We start from the raw sequence: 25,009 nt of genomic DNA, 5'->3' as shown, positions 1-25,009 counted from the left end.
TTAATTTTGATTTTGTGAGATTACATGGAGAATAGAGAAATAGGAAGGAAGTGTTCTTGTCTTTCTTTTTGGCCGACCACTGAGAAGACATGTAAAGTTGCATTTCATTGGACTTTTAATGTCATTAGCATAATTACATTTCCTGATAACCTTTATTGGAGACACAGTCAAGAGGAGAATACGCCAGAGTGAGCTTGTGCAAAATTGTTTCCTAAGACCTCACTGAGGATCCACGGACAAGCGTTCCATGCAGCTCAATTCAATTTTCTGCATCAGTGGTATTCTACAACAGGGTCCAATAGATTAACCCGTGGAAAACTGCCACCTTTGATAAGTTAAGAAACATTCAGTGGTTGAGACAGAGCGGTTATGAGGAGGATGCAGATGGACTGGCACACACTCATAGCTAATTCACCTGACTTCCATTTCAATTTAGGATGATGTCAAAACACCAGCTGGTTCATTTTATGGGAGCTATATATAGTAGTTCTAAAAATGACCTGAAATTATGACTAGAGTGTTTAGAATAAAAGTTCTGACATAATGCCACTGACGTCAACATATTAGGTTGTAGACATACGTGCTGCATTTAATCACAGAAACAGGTCAGAGTGTGTAGTGAGATTACCGGATTCCAAGGGTTGAAAGTTAAAGACTAATGCTTTGACCAGAGTGTTAGAGTATGACCAGTTCATTTGAAAACTGGTAAGAGACAACTTTCAAAGTCAAAGAAAGTAACAAAGTGATTCAAAAATATGAGCATCAACACTATTTTCACCACTAGATACAGCTCTAAATGAAAAGAATGGAGTTTGAAGCTGAAATTGCAGTGTTTCTTCTACACGGGTGAGTTTGATTATAAAGCTCATGAACATTTACGTTTATTATGTGATGTTATTATCCTTGCCAAGTTCACTGTTTGTGGATCCATGATTCAGACTAAACTGTGACAGTTCTGACATTTAGACGATTCTACACAGATTTTAAATGCAGCTATTAACAACACAAACTGTACAGAAAACAGAGGTGATTTGTGGTTTTACTGTGGTTGTTTTATGAACTATAATGTAAACGACTGGCTAATACAGTAATATACATGAAGACCATAAAAAAACTGTTATTTTGACTGGCTGTCAAAACAGCCAAGTGTAAGTTTTTATTAAAGGAGAATATTTCTCTGTAATAGATGCAGAGAAGATAAGGACACTGTTCCATTGTCTATGGTTATGTCCAAAAATCAAGAAATTTTGGGGAGAAGTTAGAGGTATGTTACAGGTGATTTTATCAGTGAAACTAGTGCTAGAACCCAAGTTTTTTATTTTAGGATTATACCCTAAAAAAATCCACTTAAATTCCTATGGAGAAATCCTCATAAACCTGGGAATATTACAAGCAAAGAGAGAGATCGCTCTGTCATGGAAAGAAATGGGCAAACCAAGCATAGCAAAATGGCTCAAAAATTGTCTTTATGTTAACCACTCGAAAAAAATCACATACACTTTAAAAGACAAACACTTTTGAAAAAGTGTGGGGCCGTTTCATTAATTATATTAAGAACAAAGATTTGACATATCTGGCGCTGGTATCTGGGACATCATAATTATTCCCTGTACAGGTCCAAAATCATATGCTGTATTCTGACAATATGACTCACCATCTGGAAGGACTCTCATGGATTCAAGCACTGATTTTAAATATGCCTTTTTGTTTGTTAGATTGTTTATATGTTTCTACTTTGTATATATAGCCTGTAAAAATCTCAATAAATATATTATTGAAAAAAAGAAAGGAGATATTTTGATACCATAATACAAACTTAATTCAGTGAGTGACACAATCTGTGGAAACATAGCATTAATTTGTTAGTTTTAGCAGTAAGTGTGTTTTGGTATACAACTTAACCCAGCTAGATAGTTTGGAATATCAACACCATATATAAAACCCCTTTTAAGATGAAATTTTTTTTTATCATCTTCCCTTTTCAGTCAAACAGATGCTTATTATAATATCATAATTTATAAGGTTTTATTATTTTAATCATTTTCCACCTTTTCCCATCACTCTTTTGTGTAGTAAAAAGAAGACAGCAAGAAATGTATGACTATATATTTTCCAAATTCAACTCACCTCATCCATGATGACGACGGCATTCTCAGTAGGTACCGGCCGCGGGACAGAGAGGGATGGTCCAGGCAGTGAGACATTGGACAATCGCCTCTTTCTGACACCGGTACAGTTATTTGGGATCTTAAAGGCACAGCGCTTGTGGTAGTTTAACCCACATCCTTTGGACATGAAAACATAGATGACATCAGTCAGAAAAACAAACTTAGTGTATTGGTTTAAAATGAATATGTCAGGCTGGTGAGGGGCGAATATATTTTTCATTTTGCAACTCAGCCACAAGATGGCTCTACTGGTGAATAGGAGAATTTATGACTATGAATGATACACTAGTGGATAATTCAGCTACTTAAGTTTAATTCATAGTCAGAGAGAGCTTCAAACGCCAACTAACTGTTCTGATCCAACAATGACCAAAAAAAAAAAAAAAAAAATCAAAGACAAGCCAGCGTGCCATAATTCCACTGGGGTCTGAATGTCAAGCATTTCACTAGCTACAGTGCCCAGACCTAGTCCTTATTTGCTTGTATATCTCCATGATACATTCTTGAGGTCAGAGATGTGGTCTGTATTTGCATCAGTGTGAGTGGATACAGTAGGAAGGTGGATTATTGCTCTGAGTTACAGTGAAAAAGATCTTGGATAAATTGTCTCAAAAGCTTAGCAGTGACTTAGTGGAATCAGGTGTGTGTGTGCGTGTGTGTGTGTGTGTGTGTGTGTGTGTGTGTGTGTGTGTGTGTGTGTATGTGTGGGCGTCTAACCTTCACATTTGAGCCCCTGCCGGACGAGACCCCACAGCATCTCCCCGCAGTAGTCACAGAATGTAGGGGCCTTGTAGGAGTGGACATAAAGGGCATGGGGTCGGATCTGGAAGTCTTCAACTGTGGCTTGAGCTAAAAACAATACACAAGTGGTGTAACTAAAACTTGGCTAAAGCAAAACAAAAAGAAAAAAAAAGAAAAACAAAGAAACAGAAGACCAGAACAAAACAAATGATGAAAAAAGATGATAAAGGAATCAAAGAGACAAGAACAGAGGTTATTTATCACACTTCCTGTGTGTCCTGACTGTTTCATAAAGTTTCTAATACCACATACACTGCAAACAGTATATAGCTCCTGTAATATTCTTATAATGAAAAATGAATTTAAAAAATCCTTCTGAGTGCTATAGCCTCTTTGCTACAGTAGAGGGCATCACATCTGCAGTGATGTCTCCTCAGCTTCATCATTTCTTGTATCAAAGTGATAACTGCACATCCACGGGACACCAGAGAAATACAGTGTGATTCTGTTACCAATCAATCTTTATTTTAAAGAATCAAAGGGCTACGCTCCACTTCCACCCATTTCTCCTTCATCTGCAGAAAGACACGCTGAGCTCATTGTTGGAAACAAAAGTTGGTTAATCACGGCTGTGAATCATCAAAGATGTGAGGATGAGTAAGAAACATACAGAGGTCACTGTTGCCAAACCTGCCTGAAGCTTATTTTCTCTCTGAGCTTGCATTAGCAAAGATAAACCGCTGAGAGCAAGTGTTTCTGTGCAATCATTTATTCATTTAAGGCCGCAGTCTAAACTCTGAGTAACAGGAGAATGGTTAATCTTTACACTTGGTTTAAGCAGCAAAGTCTTTGTGGTGGCAACGCTGATGTCATAGCATGTGTCAGTTTGTTTCCTCTGAAGTGATTCAACCTAGTGTATGGTCCTTTTGGGCGACTATTCTGAGTTGTTTTTGCTGTGATAAAATGCAGACCTGAACAACAAATATGACATCTGGCCAGTTACTAAGTAAGAAAACAATTCCTCTGCTCGATGATGTGCATATGCTGCACATCGCATGCCAGAAAAAACATCCTTTAAGTGAGACAACAAATGCTGATTTGAATTAATTTATTTAAAAAAAAAAAAGAAAACAAAAAACTAAATATCCAAAATACAATCACACTGCATTGCATTATTTTCCTATGTTTAATTTACTAAGTAGATATTCATAAAAGCTTGGAGTAAATTCAAAGGATATTACATTAAAATAGAGAAAATTGAAGAAAAGGTTACTTATTTGACAAAATATACCGTTAACTTAACATAAAAACAAGGGTTTTCAATCACTGTTTAAAAAAAATAACATAGGTTTTCTGAATGTTCTGGATGGTTACAGAGCATCTAAGCATCCTAATAAGCCACATCTGATGAAGTGCATTTTATCAGAATTATTTCAATGCATTGATTGGATTAGATGTTCATTCATCTTCTGAACTGCTTTGTCTCATGAGGGTCACGGGGGTGCTGTAGCCAATCCCAGCTACCTATGGGTGAAGGGTACACCCTGGACATGTCACCATTTCATCACAGGGCTGACATATAGAGATGAACAACCCATCACCCTCACATTCATACCTAAGGCAGGGTACTTGCTCTTTATCCAAATAAAAATTCCAGACTTTTTTCAAAACTGCTATTTTTTTTTCCCCCCAAGACCTTGACTTCATGTATTTTTATACTTGCATGCCTACTTTTTAGGTTGAGATTGTGCCTGTTGTGAGTAGTAGAAAAGCTCATTTTACTAAATGTATGAGTGAATGAATGCATAATTCATAGTAAATTATGTTTTACTGGCAGAAACCTTTTCAAAACATGAAAATCACACAAACAAGTTTCACTAGAATCAGTCCAGTACCAACCGGTTAGTGAAATCATACCAAGTTTTGTATATGCTTTCTCCGTGTTTTTCTTATCTTTCAAGATTATGTGCCTTTGAGCATACTCTAAAATTTGACTGAGAGAAACTATTTTCCATACTTTATTAAGACTTTCACACAAAATTCCAGACTTTTCAAGGTCTGGAAAACAGCGTTTCAAGATTCCATACTTTTTAAGACTTTCAAGACCTGCACAAGCACCCGGCTAAGGGCAATTTAGATTAACCAATTAACCTATTAGTGCATGTCTCTGGATGGTGGGAGGAAGCCAGAGTACCCGGAGAGAACCCATGCAAACACAGGGAGAACATGCAAACTCCACACAGAAAGGTCCGGCCCTGTCGGATGGTGTTAGAATCTGACCCAGAACCTTCTTGTTGTGGGGCGACAGTGCTGAACATTGCACCACCGTGTTGCCATTAGTTGTTTAAAAGTTGTTAAACACTTTCGATCAGTAGATCGCTTTCTTTGCCAGCAGCTGTTTAGGTCTTTGAGGGTTAAACATTTTATTTCATTGGAAAATAATGTAAGGAATTGTTAGAGGTCACCAGAGACTGCCACCACATATTTCCTTTTCAAATGATGGCTGGTGGGTGATGTTTCGCAGTTTTGGTTTGATTTGAAAGAGAAGAAAGAACCCAGGGCAGATCACATGTCATGGGGTGAACATAGCTCCCTGGCAAAAACACATAAAAGGCAGCATTCATGAGTGTTTTCACACATGTCTGCAAAACAACTGTCCACTTCTTAGCAGTCACGGTGTTATCTAATGCTTGTCATACTAATTAGCATCAAACAAGGCCAAACATAAACTCAGCACATTGTTTTTCACAGCTCTTCTCACGAGCAATGAATGCACTATCTGTTTGCTCTGAGACAGCAACTTTCCATTTGGAGGCCACAAGTTTCCATCTGACAAAAACAAGTTTGCCATATTTATGACAAACAGAAGGTATTGTAAAATATCAATTTCACACTGCCAGTAGTGTTGAATAAGAAGCTTGTGAAAGTGGGTGGAAAATGCTAGTGAAAAGTAGAACAAAGGGACAAATGGTCAGGCCAAACCTCAAACCCCATGGGCCGAGATGGCCTGTGCAGAGTCCGCTGTGTCCAGGGCCGCGCCATACATCAGAGCGTGTTTACACTCCATGGGTCTACTAAAATCACTTACTGCAGGAAAAACAAGCCCTCTTCTTTGAGCCTAGAGCCAAGAAAAAGCCACTTCTGCCTCCCTCTCGCAGCAAGAGAGATATTCAGACCATCTCTCTCCCACAGCCACTGACTCCAACAACAGGTTGGTTAAGGAAAACTGAACTGAAGATGACAGGAGACAAATTGAGGGGCGGAAAAGGTTTGTATTTTTTTTTCTGAACCAAATGAAAGGCTTGGGAATCTGGACTTTGTTGAGCTCATGTTACTCCAACAAAGATCAAGTCTCTGACATGCTAAGCCTCTCTGTGACTAAACCAAAGTTTATTGAGTGTTAGATAAAATTTTACAAAACAGCGTGCGATGCAAAAGTCGCATGTGTAGCAAATCTGTTATCCAACACTTCAACGGCGGCTTTCATCAAGTATATCTCAGGCTATAAATTATCTTGCCCCACTGGTGGAGCGGTGGTGCAGCTTACACCTGCTGATGGATTTGTTGAGGTAGGACGGATTAGGAAGAGAGAAAGCAGCGAAGCAAAGACAGCAATAAAGACTGACACAAAAGAGAGCACAAGACAAACACAGACAGTCAGAAACAAAAAGAAGGAAGTTCTCCAGTCTTTAGTCTACATTCCTCAGCCCTGATGCCTGAAGTATCCTCAGATCCTGAACCCATACAATCATCCCCCATCTAAATCCCCACAAACAATACTCTCAGCCCACGAAAGAGGGGGAGATATTCAGCACAGGTGGCGTCAGGTGCTTCCCAGAGGAGACAGATGGAGCAGGAGAACAGATTAGAGCAGAACAGATACTCTAAGCCAGTTGTGGGTCTCAGCACTGCACAGGAACCTGATTCATTCATCACAGGAAATGACAAAAGAAAGCCAAACACCTGTGTAGCAACTATAAAGGTGAACAATCTGATGGAAGAACACATAAAAACAAACATATCCCAAAATACAAAAATTTGGTGAATACAGAGTGTTGAGTGATCCAGGCACAGCCATTCAATTGAAAACATGCTTGTATCACATTAATACTTTTATTGTGTTTTGGTGCATTAGGACTTGGATTAATCTGTCTTGTAGAGCAAGAACGTCCCTAAAACCTCTGTGTACTGGGATCAATTATAACAAGGCACGACAAACTGAATGTTTTTTCCAGTTTTTGACCTTAGTTTGGCTTTTAAGACTTACATTTGATGTCTGTTGACCAAAGCATGAGCTTAAAGGGATTAAATGTAATATTTCTGCTTTAAAACATATAACTTGGCGACACATCCAGGGTGCATTCCGCCTTCACCCGATGGTAGCTGGGATAGGCTGCAGCACCCCCGCAACCCCCTCAAGTATTCAGTGGTTCAGAACACGAATGAATGAATGAATGAATGAACTTTATAATCCAATGTATTGGATTATAGATATAAATTGACTGTATTTACATTGATCTGGCTAATTTATGTGACCACTAGAGGGAGTAATGAGTCACTCTGCTGGTCTCTCATGGTGAGGAAAACTAAGGTCACAGGGCATTTGACCGAAGCATTAGAAAGTGACAAGATTGGATGAGAACCACTAAGAAACAACTTTTAGGGTCAAAGAAAGTGATAAAGCAATAAAGGTAGAAAAATTGTTTTCAAGAATTGGGTTTGATGTGAAATGCCAGTGTTTCTTCTACACAGGTGAGTGTGATTATGAGGCTTATGAAGGTATACAGCTATTATATATAGAGCCCGACCGAGATGGGATTTTGGAGGCCGATGCCGATACTGATATTGCGGGCTAAAAAAAGCTGATATCCAATATATCAGCTGATAACCAATGTATCGGCTGATATATGAAATAGGAACACTGATATACACAGGATATAATAGTCTTATATTAGATAATGGTGGACATGTGAATTATTAGTTGCATCTTTGTTTATCTCACAAAGATAATTTAAACATCTTTAAAACGCTGTATAATAGTCTTATATTAGTCTAGTATGTGATTCCGCAGTCTGTGATTATGATTGTGTGTGCGTGTGTGTTTGTGTGTGTGTGTGTGATGTGTGTATGGAGTGAAAGTGAAACTTAATATGCTTTACTATTCCTCTAATTCTCCAGGCAGCATAGACACACAGGAGCAGAGCAACAGAATCTCTGTGCTGCAAAAGTTAAAACATCAGTTGTATATTGACTGATGTTGATAATCTGTGATACGCTATTATCGGCCTAATTAATCAGCGGGCTCTAATTATGCCAAGTTCACCATTTGTTGATCTTTGTTACTGTAGCTGTAATGTAAAATATCAGCTAAGGCACTGACCCATGTGAAGATTAGAAAACAGTATATTTTGACTGACTGTGAAAACAACAGGCTATGACTTTTTGTTTGGAGAGGAAAACTTGATGATACTATAATACAGATGTTTCTTTTTCCAGTGAGTTATACAGTATGTGGATACATATTATTAATTCAGTGGTGTTTTTGGTAGTGCTAAGTGTGTTCTGTCATGTGACTTATCCCCCGCTGTTGATAGTTTAGAATATCAATAAAAATAACCCCTTAAAGTCATTTTACTTGATTGAGCTTTTGGGAGTTTCTTTGATCTATCAGTAGCTACTCCTTCTTAACTGAGAAAAAGCAAGTTTTATGTGAAAAGCTACACATGATGTAGAAAAACACAATTGTATAAACTTTTAAATACTTACCAGAAAGCACCACCTCAATGAGGTCTCCTTCATGGATGTCCTCTGCTGATGTCAGTCTCTGCAGGATGTTCTCATCACTTAAATCGTGGCGGAACAGCAGGATCTTATCGTACATGCCAAAGAAGCCACATTCTGGAAACTGGAGGGATACCAGAGAAGTACAATTTAGTAAAGCCTGATGACTATGATAACTATATATGCATGTTTGGAATTGATTAATTAATGTACTATATGGAGTCTACATGCATACAATAAAGGGGCAGACACAGAAACACATGAGCCATTTTGGTCTGATTTGCATTGAGCTCTGCTGTATAGTAACCCCCCCCTATAGGTACACATAAGAACACACACCCACATATTACATCATTCCCGGTGTTTCAGGAAAGGAGCTCATTGTAAAACTTGAAGGGGGAGGAATATGTTACGTAAAAAGTCCATTCCATGAAAGCTGATACATGTTTTAACAGAGTAAAAAACTGTTTCCCACATTTATTAACAGGAGTCGAGTAAGAGTATAGGTGATCTTCTTTGTGCACAACTGAATACCATGTACAACAATAATAACATCAATGGAAAAAGCCATCATTACTTGTAGATCATACATGATGAAAATGGTTTAGTGCACATTTACATAAAACATTCTGGATTTTTGCATAAACCAAAGCGCCCAAGTCAACAGTTGCCACCGTTACCAATTTATGGTCCAAACCAAACAGACACAAGCCAGGTTATGAACTGCAGCTGAGTAAACTAACTTTAAGTCACATGATCAAGGAACAAGGCAAAGTAGAGGGTGGGTCAGGGAGACAAGGAGAAGGAGGAGGAGGTAAACATCCTGAGACGAGTAGAGGAGAATCAGCGCACAGGAAGTGCAGCGCCAGTCAATACTGAGTCACTTCCTGTACTGAAGGCAGCTCATAGCCTCTTGGAAACCAGCGTTTTCGTCACAAGGGAAGGGCTGAAACCTAATTATATAGGGTATGCAAATACTGAATGCATACACTAATAGCAGGCTGTCACATTGGTGATGTGCCGTGGCTGGGTGCCCTGCAATAACAGACTTGAATATCTTTTGATTTTTTACAGGAAATGTCACATCACTGGACCAGAAAGTAAAAAAACACCATATATTTCCATTTGGCACTCTCCTTTCCTCTTCCCTGACACTTCTTTTAAAGAGGAATCCTAAGGGAAACGCTGCTCTCATCTCCTGCACTGCATAACATCACTTTCAAACCAGACAGTACGCTCAGATCGGAGGATGTTCAGTTCTGTCCGGTGTTGTAATTTTACACCGAGGCCTGAGCTCAGCCTTGATGCCGAGCAGCCTGGTACAGCAGGATCCACCAGCTGTTTCCCCCCCTGAAGAAGGGGTCATGCACAATGGGTCTAACAGAACAATGCCACTGCAGCCCACGAGCACGAGAGTTGGCACCGACTCTGGGCATGGGACGCATAAGACACCTGGATCCTTATAACTGCCAAGACACACAGATACAGACACAATGAGACAGATTGATGGCTCGGAAAAACATGGCCGTATCAGATGACTCGTGTCAACAGAACCAGAAGGATGATCTGTCAGATGGCAAAAATGTGATTGTGTACAGAATCTATTGAGGCTCTTGTGATCCTTCAGGCAATACAGTGTGGCCTAGTGGCTACACAGAAAGACCCTTTGACAAGAAACATCACCCACCCCTGCTTAAAACTTTTACTTTTATCTTCCTACAACAACAAGAACAACACTTTAGCTTCAGGGATTAATAACCATCAAACTGTAATAATAAATCATTAATGTGCTTTGAAGTATGAGTATCAGTTACTGTGTAAAGAGTTTTTTTAATTGGCAAAATAGTTTGTGTTTGCCAAATAGAGGTATTGAGGTTAAAACTCACATAAATCTGGTAATATTACTTCATATTTCTTCTACTACATAAGTGAATATGATGTTGTGCAATATGACAATATGCAGTATTGTACAGAAGTCCTCGGCCAGCAGTAGGTTTGTTGGTTTAGTAAAGTTCTAATGGCCACACATATGCATTTCTCAGTCTGTATTAAGATACAATCTGGATGTATGGGAAGTAGCTATGTACAGAATTAAAAACTAAAGTTTCAGGGAAAAAACAGCTTCTATAAAACAAAGTGGTAGTATTTAGTGTGACGTCCCTTTACACTTAACACGACTCCAACCCTTTTGTTCATACAGTAAGAGATTTATTGCATTAATTTTATGATGTTTTATATGAGGTTTCATTCAACACATGTCAGATGTTTCTAATTGTTTGTGCTGCTTCTTTTCATGGGGTCAGGGGTCAAACTAAATTGTAACTTTATCCTTTAGAACCCATTTAGTTCAGTTATTTGTCTGTTCTACACATATTGTGTGTATTTTTTTTGTTGTATCTGAAGAAAAGAGAATGAGAAACAAGTATGTATGACCATTTCAACCCTGTAAAAACAACAAACCTGGAAGGCCGAACACTTTTCACAGACTACTGTATATAATGTGACATAACATCTATCTCATATCCCATCTATTATTTGTGTTACATTCTTTCCATCAATATATTGCTGTTTAGACAATGCACTTGAGTTCCTCCACATGACACAGATGCAGCCATTTGTTGTTTACACTCTTGTTTTTTTATGTATTCATAGTGAGCCTTATTTGCTGTCAATTTAAAAGTAATAAATGTTTAAATTTGATGTTAATAAACCAATATGCATGTTAAGCCTGTATAAATTTTATTTGCTGCAGAAATCCTTTGACCATATTCATATTTTAGTCCATTATTTATATTTGTTGCAACAATAGTTGGAAAAAAAGACATGACAGACCATGGCTTCACGACCTGCTGCTGGTAAAAGGAGATAGTCTTTTTTATTTTTGGTCCATCCCAAATGCCCCCTAGCCCAGCGAATACGACAGTGCTTCTGCACAGTTAACGTAAGGGCTTCCTTTTGCTTTGGTAAAGTTTAACCTATCATTTCATTTAACTGTATTATTGTGCTTCACAAACATTTGCCACAGTCATTCTGCATCCATGTGGTTTTATCAGCTAGAAATACAGTACTGTGCAAAAATCTTGAGCCAACTTCAGCTTTGTTGTTTTTGCAGGGTGGAAATGAACATACATATTAATTTCACTTTCTATTTTCTTCAAATCCAACAATACACATAAAAGATACACAAAAATGGAACTACATGGGTTCTAAAGGTTAACGTCATTATTAATTTTGATCCCCGTAAGGGCTTCCTTTTGCTTTGGTAAAGTTTAACCTATCATTTCATTTAACTGTATTATTGTGCTTCACAAACATTTGCCACAGTCATTCTGCATCCATGTGGTTTTATCAGCTAGAAATACAGTACTGTGCAAAAATCTTGAGCCAACTTCAGCTTTGTTGTTTTTGCAGGATGGAAATGAACATACATATTAATTTCACTTTCTATTTTCTTCAAATCCAACAATACACATAAAAGATACACAAAAATGGAACTACATGGGTTCTAAAGGTTAACGTCATTATTAATTTTGATCCCCGTCCCCATGACAAGAAGCAGCACAGGTAGAAACATCTGACATGTGTTGAATGAAACCTGGTATAAAACATCATAAAATTAATGCAATAAATCTCATATTGTCTGAACAAAACAGTTAATTTAAATAAACATGTGAAGTGCAAAGGGAGGTCAAACTAAACATGACCACTTCAAGGATGTTTTTCCCTGAAACCTTTGTTTTTGCTGCTGTCCATATTTCACATATATCCAGATTGCATCTTAATACAAAGACTGAGAAATGCATATGTGTGGTCATTATCACTTACCAAACCAACAAACCTAATACTGGTCTAGGACTTTTGTACAGTGCTGTATATGACGGTTCTTGATGCAGTGCCATTTTAGAAATCAGAGATCACAATGTTCACCTTAGGCTTGTGCCGTTGTTCTTATACCCTTTTAATTGTGCTACATAGAGGTAAAATATCCATATCCTTCCTATCATTAGATGAGGAACATCACTGACAAACTGGTGATGCTTGGCCCATCTATCTTCCCGAAGGACTAGACTAGACCTGAATATCGGACTGTTGGAATGTTTGTTTGAGAGGAGGACATCAGGTCTTCAACTTTCATATTCAACCACGTGTTGTTGTTTTTGTTTAATTGCCTAGCAGTGACCCATAATCATACATATGTTAACATCAGCTCATCCTTTTCAAAGTAAATTAAGTTAAGCAACAAGTGGTGTAGCCTGTTGAATACACCTCATCTTCGTCATCTTCTGCCCCACAGCTCCTTTCAGACATGGTGTCGAAGCTTCACTACTCATCATGGGTTAATAACACTACAGTGCCAGGGCTAGCGGGTCTCTTTAAGTCTGTTTATAGACGATCTGAGTCTGTCAGCATGAAAAGTGTTCGGTTCATTTACTCTACCCTGAAGGCATGATGATGATGTGACTTAAAACGGCTTTGGATCACGGCCAGTTGCAGATGCCCATGAGTAGTGATGGTCTGACTGTGTGGTGAGTCTAGTCCTGAGAGTGTGTGTCATGGGCCTCCCAGTTTATGTATCAACAAGTTATGGACATTAGTGGCACTGTTGATACTTACTTTGCTATGTTTTGTTGTTCTACATTATGTTTCATTATCTTTACTTTATCATGTTATGTGTTATTTAAATGTACATTGTATTGTCAAAGCAGTCACACCACAATGAACTTATTGGGTACTTTCTACTGCAATTGTTACTCATTTCTTACAAAACCTAGTGTGAATACTTAGTCCTAAAAATGGAATTCCAGTACAATAATTATTTGTACACTTCACATTGGTATTTCATTAATTTAACTAATTTATTAGCTCTAAACTGCCCTTGTCATGATTTATTTCTTGAATGTTCTACAGCATGAATGTGAGGAACAGATATTTATTTATGAATGAAATCAACTTGACCAGACAAAACATAAAAAATATGCTCCATTCATTCAGTCTTCAATAAAATACAAGTCAAACTACATTCTAATTTTACTCTTTCTCTTTTAAATTGGATTTTCCATATTCAGTGACAGAAAATGTGCTATACTGTAAAATGCATTACATGAGTATAGGAAATTTTGTTCATATCACACAGACTTGGTGCATATTCATACAAAACAACACATTAGTTAGCCCTCAAACCACAGCTGAAATGTCATAATTTCACTTTTTGCAAGTATATGTACACATGTTCCACCAAACACCATACCACAGACTGAAGGAAAGCGATCAGTCACAAAGAAACTCACACAGTGTGCATAGTGTAACACAGCACACGTGTCGGTATAATGGAACATTTCCAACTTGCCCCCTCCTTTTAACATCTACATCCTAAACCCTGACACTCTCTGAGGTGATTAATGTAGCCCGAACCATCACCACCGCAAGCAGAGGGAGGCGGAGGGCATCCTTCCTGAGCCGGCTGCAGTGTCACGGTGGGGTTTTCCTCCACTTGTCTGACATGCCTGCTCTGAACCCCACATATACACACACAAAAATTATGGTCAATGCCCAAATCTAGCCAGCTGGAGTCACCTCATCTTGGCACACAGTGCAACATTTTCCACTGCACCAAATGGGGCCCATTCCAGAGCAGAAGCATCTGCAGGCCAACATGTAATGCCTAGAAGGGCAAAGGACACTACTTTTTTCCATGCCCCATTAAAGCAAGAGGAAGTCAAAGGTACAAGAACAATAGGCTGGTTTTGACAGTACACTCTAAGATCCTACAGTTCAGCTTTATTGATGGCTAACCTGTGAGTACAGGCATGCATTAATGCAGAAATCACTCAGTTCTCCTTCCAACATGAAATGATAAACGCAATTTCCAAACTATACCATTCACATCCTCCATGCTCTCATACATCCTCATACACCATCACCCACACATGCTACTGCATACGTATCCGATGCCCATAGTGACTAAGCATGTCTTTTGTCATCTTCAAACCCAAATCCATTCAGCCGAGCAGCCGCGACCACACACGCACACCAAAGACCACGTCGTGGAGGAGCTGTGTGTGAGGTCCACAAGTCAGGCTGGAAAGACGAGTGGAAAGGGGCTTTGCAGTAGTAAGCTTTTGTTAAACGAGCTAATCCGTCATTGATATGCTAAATCCTGTTATAAGGAAAGAAAGTGAGAGGCAGGGATGATGGGGGGGGGGGGGTCTGAAATGTAGTCCTTTTTCACTGGAAGCGCAAAACAAATTATATCTAGACAGCTATTAAAAATTATCTGGTCTAAATACCCAATTGTGCCATTTGGCATTGAATAGTAATGATGTTCTTTCTAACACAAAAAGGGAAAATGATAAATGAGGAAAATGAGTAATAAGTCATTCTTGTTCTTCTCAAGAAGAACACGACAGCTGAAAAAAACTGTCGTGTTGAATTTTCTTCTAAATTTCTTTACTATCGCTGTAAAACAGCTCAAACCCAATGCGTGAGGGCACTTAGTCCCAGAAGGCACAGAGAGTTCTAGTTGAAAACAAAACGTTATGTGCATGTTATGATGTGGTTAGGTGTTTGTGTACGAATGTGTGGTGTGTGGCAAAAGGGAAGCTGTGTGGAGAGGCTCTGACAGATGGCCATGTGATTACAGTAAGGAAAAGTATGCTGCTTGACCTCAGGCTGCCTCACACCTTTATTAGTCTGGCTGTAGGCCAGACCGACCTGGAGGACTGTTACAGTAAAATGGCCAGCTGCAAGAACGAAGAATTACAGAAATACCTCTAACTTAGTAGATAATGCTGCTCACAAAACAATCCAATGCAATGAATACTAAGTATCCACTAAAGTAAGTAATAATAAAGTAAAAACCACTCGACATGAAGTATTCTGCTCACTAATCTGAAATCCATCTTTTTCTGCTTTATTTTGGCCTTGTATTCATTTTAATAAAAGTAATAAAAATAAAAGACAGAGAAAGTAATCTCTGACATCTGACTGTCATGTGATTTGTTCTGCAATAATCTTTTATTTGTGTCCCATTCTTTGATTTGTGCTCTGTAAATAAGTAATCTGACACAGACATCACTTTTCTTTGAATAAGATAAATTTCATCATACAGGGCCCTTGGTGAATAAATTAATTTAAAAACATGAATCAAAGTTCTAGAAGCATTCATACATAAGCACTCATTTCGAAAAGCACAGCAACACTGTGGCGATGTCACATAAAATTATTCTTGAATGGATATCTGTGATCTGGATTTGACGGTAATACTTGATTTTAAGCATTGATAGTGAAACTGGAGAACCCTCGATGCATCATATCCATTGGTTTACACTCATTTATAGAACTCTTTTAGGACACTAGCTTTTCTATTTGAGGCAGCTACTGCAGCCAGTGTCTGCAGCAAAGTACGATACACCGACTTCTGTTTACATCAGAATAAAGGCCCCTAAATCCAACTATGCTGCACATAATGACTGGAATCTGTTGCAAAAAACACAGAAACTTGATACATTTATTTCCATCTCAGTTTTTAAGTGCTTACTTAAGGACATTTTAATGATAGCTCTAAATGCATTGCTTCTGAGGTATCACTTTTGATTACTTCTAATGGCTTTAACAGCCTTCTTAAGGGCATCTCACACTGATTCTGCAGATTATTTATCCTTGTCTGATTAACTGCCTTGGCTCTGTTTGAGTATTTGTTGTTTTTGTTTGGTTTTATCCTTCATCTTCTCCCTTTCTAGCACTTGCTAAGTTCACACTAAATAAGAAACTGTTCTTTATGTTTTCCCTGGTAAAATAATAATAATAAAAAAAGGAACCACAAAATAAAAAGGCATAAAAGTGACAAAGTGAATGAAAGTGCTATGGAAAAGCAGAACCATTACAACAGGCGGGGGTAAAAGATTTTCTACCCTTCCCAGAGGACAAAACCTAAATATTTTCATCAAGGTACTGGTTTCTTGTGAAACATTTAACCAGAGTCAGGAGGTATAAAGCCCTAGGACATTTAGCTTGAGGTGGAGAGATAAAGGCTGTCACAAGATTCATGGTACAAGGTACTTTTATTCTCCAGATAAATGAGCCCTTTGAGTAATAACACTGTGATTATTCAGTAGTGTTAAACCACAGACCCAAAAAGGATGATGCTTATTTCTTTTTGTTCGTTACTCACTAAAATCACCTAAACAGGTATTCTGCAGAGCATGTGTAATATATTATCATCACCAGAACTGTATCAAATACCATACATATGTTAAGTGCAAATAACTGTAAGCACAACATGATGAGCTTTGATGCACAACAGTTTTAATAGCCAACATGTGCTGAATTGACATGCACTGCGGCCCCACAGTCAGTCATGGAACCATAAGTTCCACTGAGCCATAGTGAGGGTGTCACAAATAGGAAAACAGCTTTTGTGTCAAAACAATGAGAAAACCATTGTTTGACTTTGAGGTGCATGTTAATGCCCACAACAGAGGAAAATATCCTTCAACGGCTCGTCAAACCAATGCATTGGAAAATCCAATTACGTGCTCACGCAAACCTTGGGGGAAAGCTGTCTAATTACTTTGTTCAAGTCACATCAAACACAGCGCAGAAAAATGTGCTAATTTATTAAAGTCAACAGTGGAATTGTATTTGTTTTCATTACATATGATTAATGTAATACAGAGCAAAGGTTTTCCACATAGCATTGTACAAGAAACACATACGCAGTGAATTATACAATTACTAGATGTGGGCATCAACGACAGCTAAATATTTCATTTGTCACTTGGAGTGATGCATCAAAGAGGGAACACTGGAAACATTCCTGTTTTCCACTGTCTTGTTCGACTAGTGTGTGTTTTTGCTTGTCTTAATACTGTAGCTGTTTCCATGTAATCTGACTGCATGATTCTGAATGTTTCACTTTAACGAAGCAGATGTCTCCACTATACTGTATTGTAAGCACGAAGGCCTATTAGACTATCCCCTATAATAAATAAAATATCCAAAACATGTCCCAATATCACTATTACTTCTATCTAGACAAGAGAATGTTTCCTCACAAGTAGCAAACTTAAAGAATTATTTTGGAATTAGTAAACAATCTTGAGTAGTGTCTTTGAGTACTACTGTGACTGTAGTAATTGCAATTACAAATTTGGCATACATGAATACACTAACATAGTCTTACTTAACCTACCTTCTAGATAACAATGATTTAATTTCATCTTTGATCTAATGAGTAAACACAACTAGCGTAAAAATGGCAAATGATTACAAATAAGAAACACTTGTTCTTATTAACTATAAACTTTGGAGATTAACATAGAATCAATTCCCTCTTCTTTGAACAACACTTGATTAAACTGCAACAAGTGAAACACAAAGCTTTAGTGTTACAAGTGTTAAAATAAAGTGTTGCAATTAACTGCTGACTAGTCCATTATTGGTCAAATAACTGCTCAGCAGTCAGTGTATGGAGGGAAAGACTAAGAAGCATGCTTCATTTCAATGGTACATTACTTTTAACTATTTGCTCCTCCGTTTGCAGGCACAGGCCAAGAAAAACACACTACAGCTGGAGGCACAGTGAGTAAGGGGGGGTGCTATATGGAGCTGACAAAGTACTATCCTCATATGGTTCTTATTTAAACATGCTTCTTGTACAACTGGAGGATCAAGTAAACTCATCCCGTCACTCTCCGCAACATGCACACAACCATACTATGCCTTCCTCCTCAAGGAAAGTCAGCTTCTTTTCCATTGCAAAAGGGAGACAGAAACTCCACTATGGGTAAGCAGCTGAAGCAGCCACATGCTGAGGGCCCGCAGCGGAAAGGAAACTCATGTGGTGGGAGAACAGCAAGAGAAGCTGTGACTTTCTCACTCTAGAGACTGTCTAACTCGTTTCCTTCCATGTGGCAAAATATGGCTCATGGTTCATTCAAAGGCTGTGCTGCATAAGGCTATTATCAACGTGAAGAGTTTGACAAAACAATAGGAGAAATTATAAATCGAGCTGAATTGATATTTGATATTTGTAAATGCTTCAATTTTCAGTCTAGCGTCAAATAAAGCCTAACTTGAAATAAATCTGCTGCTACAGTCAATTTCAACATGCATGACACTGAAAATGTACTTTCAAAACTGTAACATGAACCAAACCTGGGGGACACAACTCCAGCGTTTTTCAGCCAATGTGCAGCCAGCTACCTTGCACAAATGAGCGTCAGTATAAAGACAGATCACTTTATTGTTTAACCAACATTTCAGGGTGCTATGCCACTACTTACCCTTTGTCATTTGTGTGTGAGATGTGTAAACTCCGAAGCCTGGCTGAGGCTGAGCTGACTGGTAAGATGAGAAATGAGGATCTGAATGAGTGCCAAGTGTTCATATGCACTTAATTCACTACTGCTTCCCTTCATACTGTAAGACGAGAGCTGGATATGTGTAAGTGTGTATATTTCACGGCCTGGTGTAGACAAGGTGGAATCACAACTCTAACCACTAAGGCCTTGTCCAGACCACAAAGCATACTGGTCGTAGTGGGAGAGTACACCTGTCATCCTAGACCTCGCTCAGTCATCAGGAGACTCTAACAAAGCTATAGCGCTTAGCCAATTTACATCAACCGCAATAGCTGATGGTTTTCCATCATTTTGGCTTTACAAAATGTCACCGTAAAGCTCTCCAAAGAAAATCCCACAATTATTTCCCCAGGCTTTTGATTATTTGAATCCAGGGAAACAATACTCTTCTGTGGTAATTTGGCCTGAAGCACCAAAGGACTTAAGTGGAGCAGAGATAATAGTGATGAGGTCACTGTATCCCCAATGAGAGCCAGGTGGCTTTTGGCCCAATAGCACCATTCTTTACATATGACAGAAACAGCCTCTTTAAAGCTGTCCTGTACATGTGTAGGTGTTGTGCATTTTAGTATGTATGAGTGTGTGTGTGCATGAGTATTTCATGGTTACTGTGTGCAGAAGCCAGGCAAAGAAGAGGAAGGCTGAGTCACAGATTTTAAGGCCTCTCAGGAAGAGAGCAGTGTGATCTAAGACATGCTTGGCCAGGCCCCCGCACATTGCCGATGAGTTATAGCCCCGCTGCGATCCCTCACCAGCGCCTCTGCCTCAGAGATATACTGCAGTACACACTCCACCTCCCCTCTCTGGCCTGAAGGAGCAGGGGACAACCGCCAGATTCACCTCCACATGGGGCAAATAAACAGGTGAACCAGGGGGGATTTATGCAAGGTTGAGATTGATGGCGACTTTCTCTTGTTCTGCTGGAGCAGGAGGTCAAAAGGTGCCAGGTAATAGCAGGATGTAGGAAAACGCTGCTGTTGCTCAACAGAAACATTAATAATTGCTGTGGGTTCTGTGTTACAAAAAGTGGGCTGGGATTAGCTGCACAAGTTTTTTTCTTTGTTATGATTAACACTAAGAATTTGCCTGCACAGAAGTTCCTGTAAATTATTAGTTTCACAGAAATATGTTTGCACCTTTGTAGAAGAAGTGATAAAATGAAACTAAACTAGACTAAATTAAACCTAATCCTTAGTCCAGCCAAATTCCAACACTGGAGCTGTCACTTTCTTCAAAACAGAAGGCAATTTTCCCTGAACACTTAAATACACAGACAAGAAGAATAGCAAGCGTAGTGTGGAGAAAAGCCATTTGAATGCAGGCACACAGACTGAACAGGCTGTGCTGCTCCACCGACCACAACAGATTGGAGAGCAGGAGCACAGAGAATATGGAAACAGGGAGCGGCTCTGAGGGGAACGGGTGAACAGCAAATGCAGCTGAAGAAAGAGACACAGTGACAAAGGGAGTTAAGCTGAGTGGATGTTTCATGTTAAACTGACCAAACCAACCAATTAAATACAAGCACAATTATAATTCAACCACTTGTCTCTCCATTTGGCCTGTGAGGCTTTTATTAGAGCAAAACCTGCTCATTGTACACATTGTATGAAGCCAATTCTTTACGTATTTTCTCTCTATGACTTAGAAGGTTTCTTACTGTATTCTTGTCGTATCAACACATAAATTGCACTTCCTCTGCCACCTTCCTATCAGTTTGACAGATCACTCTCTACACCGAGAGACAGGAAAGGCAAACAGCACTGAGAAAACAACACAGTGCAAGACCCTCTACAATGTGCTCCTGACGCAGAAATCAATAATGCCACAGCGATATAACTTAGACAAAACTGAAACTGCAAGACCCTTGAAACATTTTTGCTGCATCAACATATCCGTGAGGACATCTGTTGACATCTGTACAAGTGTTTTGTCCATTGTAAGTTGCAAAGCATTCTAAAGATCATATACAAGCCATTACGCAGGTTAAACGAGTAAAGGTTAACATCCTAGGGAGGGCCTTGGGTTTGTCAGTGAGCCAAATTTAACCCTCTCCTTTTATGCTTTAGTCACTGTTGAAGTCCTCTAAAAGTGCTGAGGTTGTCAGCAAATTCAGTCAAGGTAGAACGCAAAGGTGGTCGAAGCAGAGGCAAACCTGTTAATGAGTAAATTAATACAGGAAATGGGATAATAGGATATCTACTCTCAGTGAACCATGTTATGTTAGGGTTACAAATTTATGAATGAAACTTTCACAGGAAATGCTCCTCAATCTACTACAGGTGGTTGGCTTCACAGGGACACAGTGTTAAAATGTTTGAATATAACTGCTGCCTACCACTTCACTGTAATTACAATCAAAGCCCATTCAGACAGAATTAAAAAGAGATTGGAGTGATGAGAGATTATCTTCTACCACTGGCCAAAGTCAAGTATAGTGAAGGGCATTTAGACAGCCGAGTGGTGCAGCAAATCCAAACCAAGCCCCTCTTGGTGGCAGGGGCGGCCTCCTGTTCATGGTTTTGGTGCAGACTGAACGGCAGGACATAAACAGACCACAACCCCTTTTGTGCCCCATGCAAGGTTTGCCAACGGGGTGGCCCCAGCCACCCCTGTCCCCGTTTGTTGGAGAGGACCACTCTTCTCCACTCTGTCATTCCCTGACTCTTGTGGCCAGGCCCTCCTCTCCGCCTTGCCACTTTACATTTAAAGGAGAACGAGGCGGCAGAAATGTGCACTGCAGATGGTAGAAATTACTTAGCTCACTTAACTTCAGAGATATTTTTTTCCCTTTTTCTTCTCTCTCTGGCTTTTCCACAAATTACTCCAAGACTGGGGAAATTGATAGATTCCTTGTGCAAGTAGGCTTTTGAGTTGTACATGGAAAACTTTAGTTTTTTTCACCGGTCCCAATTGTGTTATCAATTTAGTCAACTCCATGGCGTTGAGATACATTAATATGCCTGAAAATGGACACTGAAAATCATCGAAGTTGGACAAAGTCTACAACCATAACAGTGTGTTTTCAAGACCTAAAACCAACAGTGAATATTTTGACTCAATGGTGGCCTTTTTGGGGGGGTTGGGGGGCTGAGAGTGCTTTCCAGGAAACGTCTGGCTCCATGTATATCACACATAAAACGCTGTGGTGTTGGGATGTCCTCAAGGGTAAAATATGGCTGCCAGCTCCATAGGAACATGCAGATGTGTGCTTATGGCGTCAAATAGAGGAGAGAAGGAGGGAGGAAGATGGTGGTGATTTATTTCCCGTGTGTTGCAGTTAGTTTTGTTGGAGGTGAACTGCAGTGTCTCCATTTTCCATCCGCATCTTTCTTTCTTGAAATTCTTTCTTCTAATTTTCATCTCCTAATAACTTTCTTAGTTTTTCTTGATCCTTTCTCTGGAGATGTTTCCCAAAACCAGGTCAAGCTTTATGAGAAATCTTGTATAGCATGAAAGTCTTTTGGGGAAAAAAAATCATTATTTTTATTGAATTTTTATTCCAAAGTGAAATAAAATCCTTATATACCATCAGTTGCCAGTTGCTCAAATACAGTTACATGTATTGCATAAAACAACCACTATAACAATGTGGATTCTACTAATCCTCTACTGTTGCAACTCAATCTAATTAAACTTGAAAAAGGAATGTTGAGCTGATCTTTTTTCTTTGCCAAGTGTTAGCTTGCATCATGCAAGTGATATTACTCAAAGGTTTAGAACAATCCAAATCCTTCTCTTTTTTAATACACGGCTAGTTTACTGTATGTTTTCCAGCATAGCCTGTGTCTGACTCAAAAAGGCCTTTGTCTTGCTAATTACAGAGGCAGCTGTACAGCCCTCAAATAGAGGCGAGGAGTTGCAGCAGAGACAAAACCAGTAGGGGAAACCTGTGGCTGAAGCAGCTGCCTTTCACAACACTTCCATCTGTAGTGAAAATGCAAGACAAGTGCCGAAAACTGAAGTATTCATAAAACTAACATTTGAGGCAATGGTTTAATGTTTTTTTCCATTACCTATTCCAAAAGCACTTCAAATTTCCTTCCTTGTGCTAAGCTTTATCTACCCCTTTGATAGTGAGAAAAACTTTTAACTGATGCCAAGTTACACTGTAAATTCTCCCTTTATATCAAGCATGTTTTAACATCGCAACAGCTGCCAACATTCTCCGGAAAGTATCTCCACTGACACCTCAGCTACGCCTTAGCAGCATATTAAATACAGTCCTAGAAAACCTGCAAACTAAACCGAATTAATCAAGAAAGTGCCAGTGTGGCATCCATCAGATCATCAGCTCTACTGAGGCAAGTGTTTAGATGCAAATTCTTCAGTTTCCTTGCAACCTAATTCCACACCAACTCAAGCAGCATCACATCATCCTTCAAAAATGCCTGAGTGAAGAGGAATGTTCAGCCTGGCTGCCTGTCCAGGCTGACCAGCTGGCTAACTGGGAGTCATTCTCAGGGAGTCGTGAACTTTTGTCCCGCCACTGCTCCCTTGCTGGCTGCACGAGAGGACTTGGGCGACACCAAACAGGAAACGCTCAACAAGTGGAAGCTATGGATGTTTATCTCACACCATTCATCAAGCCCTAAAACCAGACAGAGATGTCGGCATCAGACCAGAGAAACAAGGCTTCCAGACATGGAGTTACACCAGTGGCATGTAGCTGCTTGGGGGCAATCAATAGGCCATCGTGGGTACAATCTACTGCTGGATGGTACCCGACTGGGAGGGTCTCCACCACCCACTGTAGTCGCCTCCATCCTTTCTCACAGTCCTCAAGGAGCCTTGCTCTTACCAGTGCCAACTGGTGAGAGTAAATCAATCATATTTTAAAGTATTCACTAGATTGCAGGAGCAATTGTGACCACAATAACTGCTCTTAGAAACTGAAACTGAACCTATCGGGATCAGCCTGCCCCAGACTAAAGTTGACCTTAACCACTAAAGTTGATGAATGTGGTCCAAACCACCATTATCAAAACCACCTTCACATCAGTACAGAAAACAGAGACAGAAAGAAAATCTAGTGTGTGGAGGCTGGCCAAGTCATGTGGTTGGGTCGTTAGCAGGAAGAGGAATGAGCCGTACAAAATCTATACAATGCACAGCTAGTATAGCAGGCTGCATGACCCCTTCAAACAATGAGACGAATTCAACAGTAAAGGGTTCAGGAAAGATATGAAATATCAACCTCGAAGCCATGACACATTATACACAGTGAAAGAGAGCGTATGCAAACATCTGGAAATTTCACAGCTGTTCGACCAACTAAGCAAGGCACCCACTAGAAAAGCCTCTTTCTTTCCTTAAGCTATGGTCACAAGCTTCAAGAACATAGTATTAGAATGAGATTGCAGATAACAACGGCTAAAACAAGTTTATTGAGTTCAATGACTGGCTCCTATTTCTGTAACAGAGATTTAATCCCACTCATTTAACAGGTCAGTGAAAAATATAAGTTAGAAGCTGATGTACTTTAGCTGTATCTTGGTCAAAACCAGAGTATAAAATGGACATGGTTGAGGATGTGGATATTCTAGAAAACCTGAAAGCAACCTTAAATACCATAAAACACCTGGAGGAAGCTCCCTCAGCAACAGCTACATCTGAGCTGTTGTTGTCCCACTGGCACACTAACCCAGACCCACATAAGCAGCAGTAAGATGTGCATTCGACGTAAACACTCCTATATGAGGTTCAAACCTAACAGACCAAACCTTATATAGATAGGTAGTGCTTGAAATGTAAATTCTATATGCATTCCTATACATTACACTGTTAAATCACAACAGCTGACACAGCAAAAACCTTTACACTAGATGGACAGATTTAAGTCAGGATAAACATCCATGTTTGCTGCATGGCTCAGTGGTGAGTCACTTCAGTGAAGCAGGCCAGCTCTCAGTGGAGGAAGCAGCAGCACAAAGGGGGGAATATACTTCCATCCAGACT

At 39.4% G+C, this 25,009-nt stretch overlaps 1 protein-coding gene across 2 annotated transcripts in view; it reads right to left on the bottom strand.

Moving 5' to 3' along the window:
• The window catches only part of prkd3 (protein kinase D3), a 41,463-nt gene that overhangs the window by 12,354 nt on the left and 4,100 nt on the right, over positions 1-25,009 (bottom strand). For both annotated transcript variants that reach the window (XM_030127401.1, XM_030127402.1), the window contains exons 3-5: positions 8,676-8,814; positions 2,886-3,017; positions 2,128-2,285 (exon numbers count right to left, since the gene is read on the bottom strand). In XM_030127401.1, the coding sequence (XP_029983261.1) occupies positions 2,128-2,285; positions 2,886-3,017; positions 8,676-8,814 (429 nt within the window). The remainder of the gene's footprint in view (positions 1-2,127; positions 2,286-2,885; positions 3,018-8,675; positions 8,815-25,009) is intronic.

Source organism: Sphaeramia orbicularis, chromosome 22 (genome assembly GCF_902148855.1).
Source record: "Sphaeramia orbicularis chromosome 22, fSphaOr1.1, whole genome shotgun sequence".
NCBI lineage: Eukaryota > Metazoa > Chordata > Actinopteri > Kurtiformes > Apogonidae > Sphaeramia > Sphaeramia orbicularis.
This window is presented reverse-complemented; position numbering and strand designations above follow the sequence as displayed.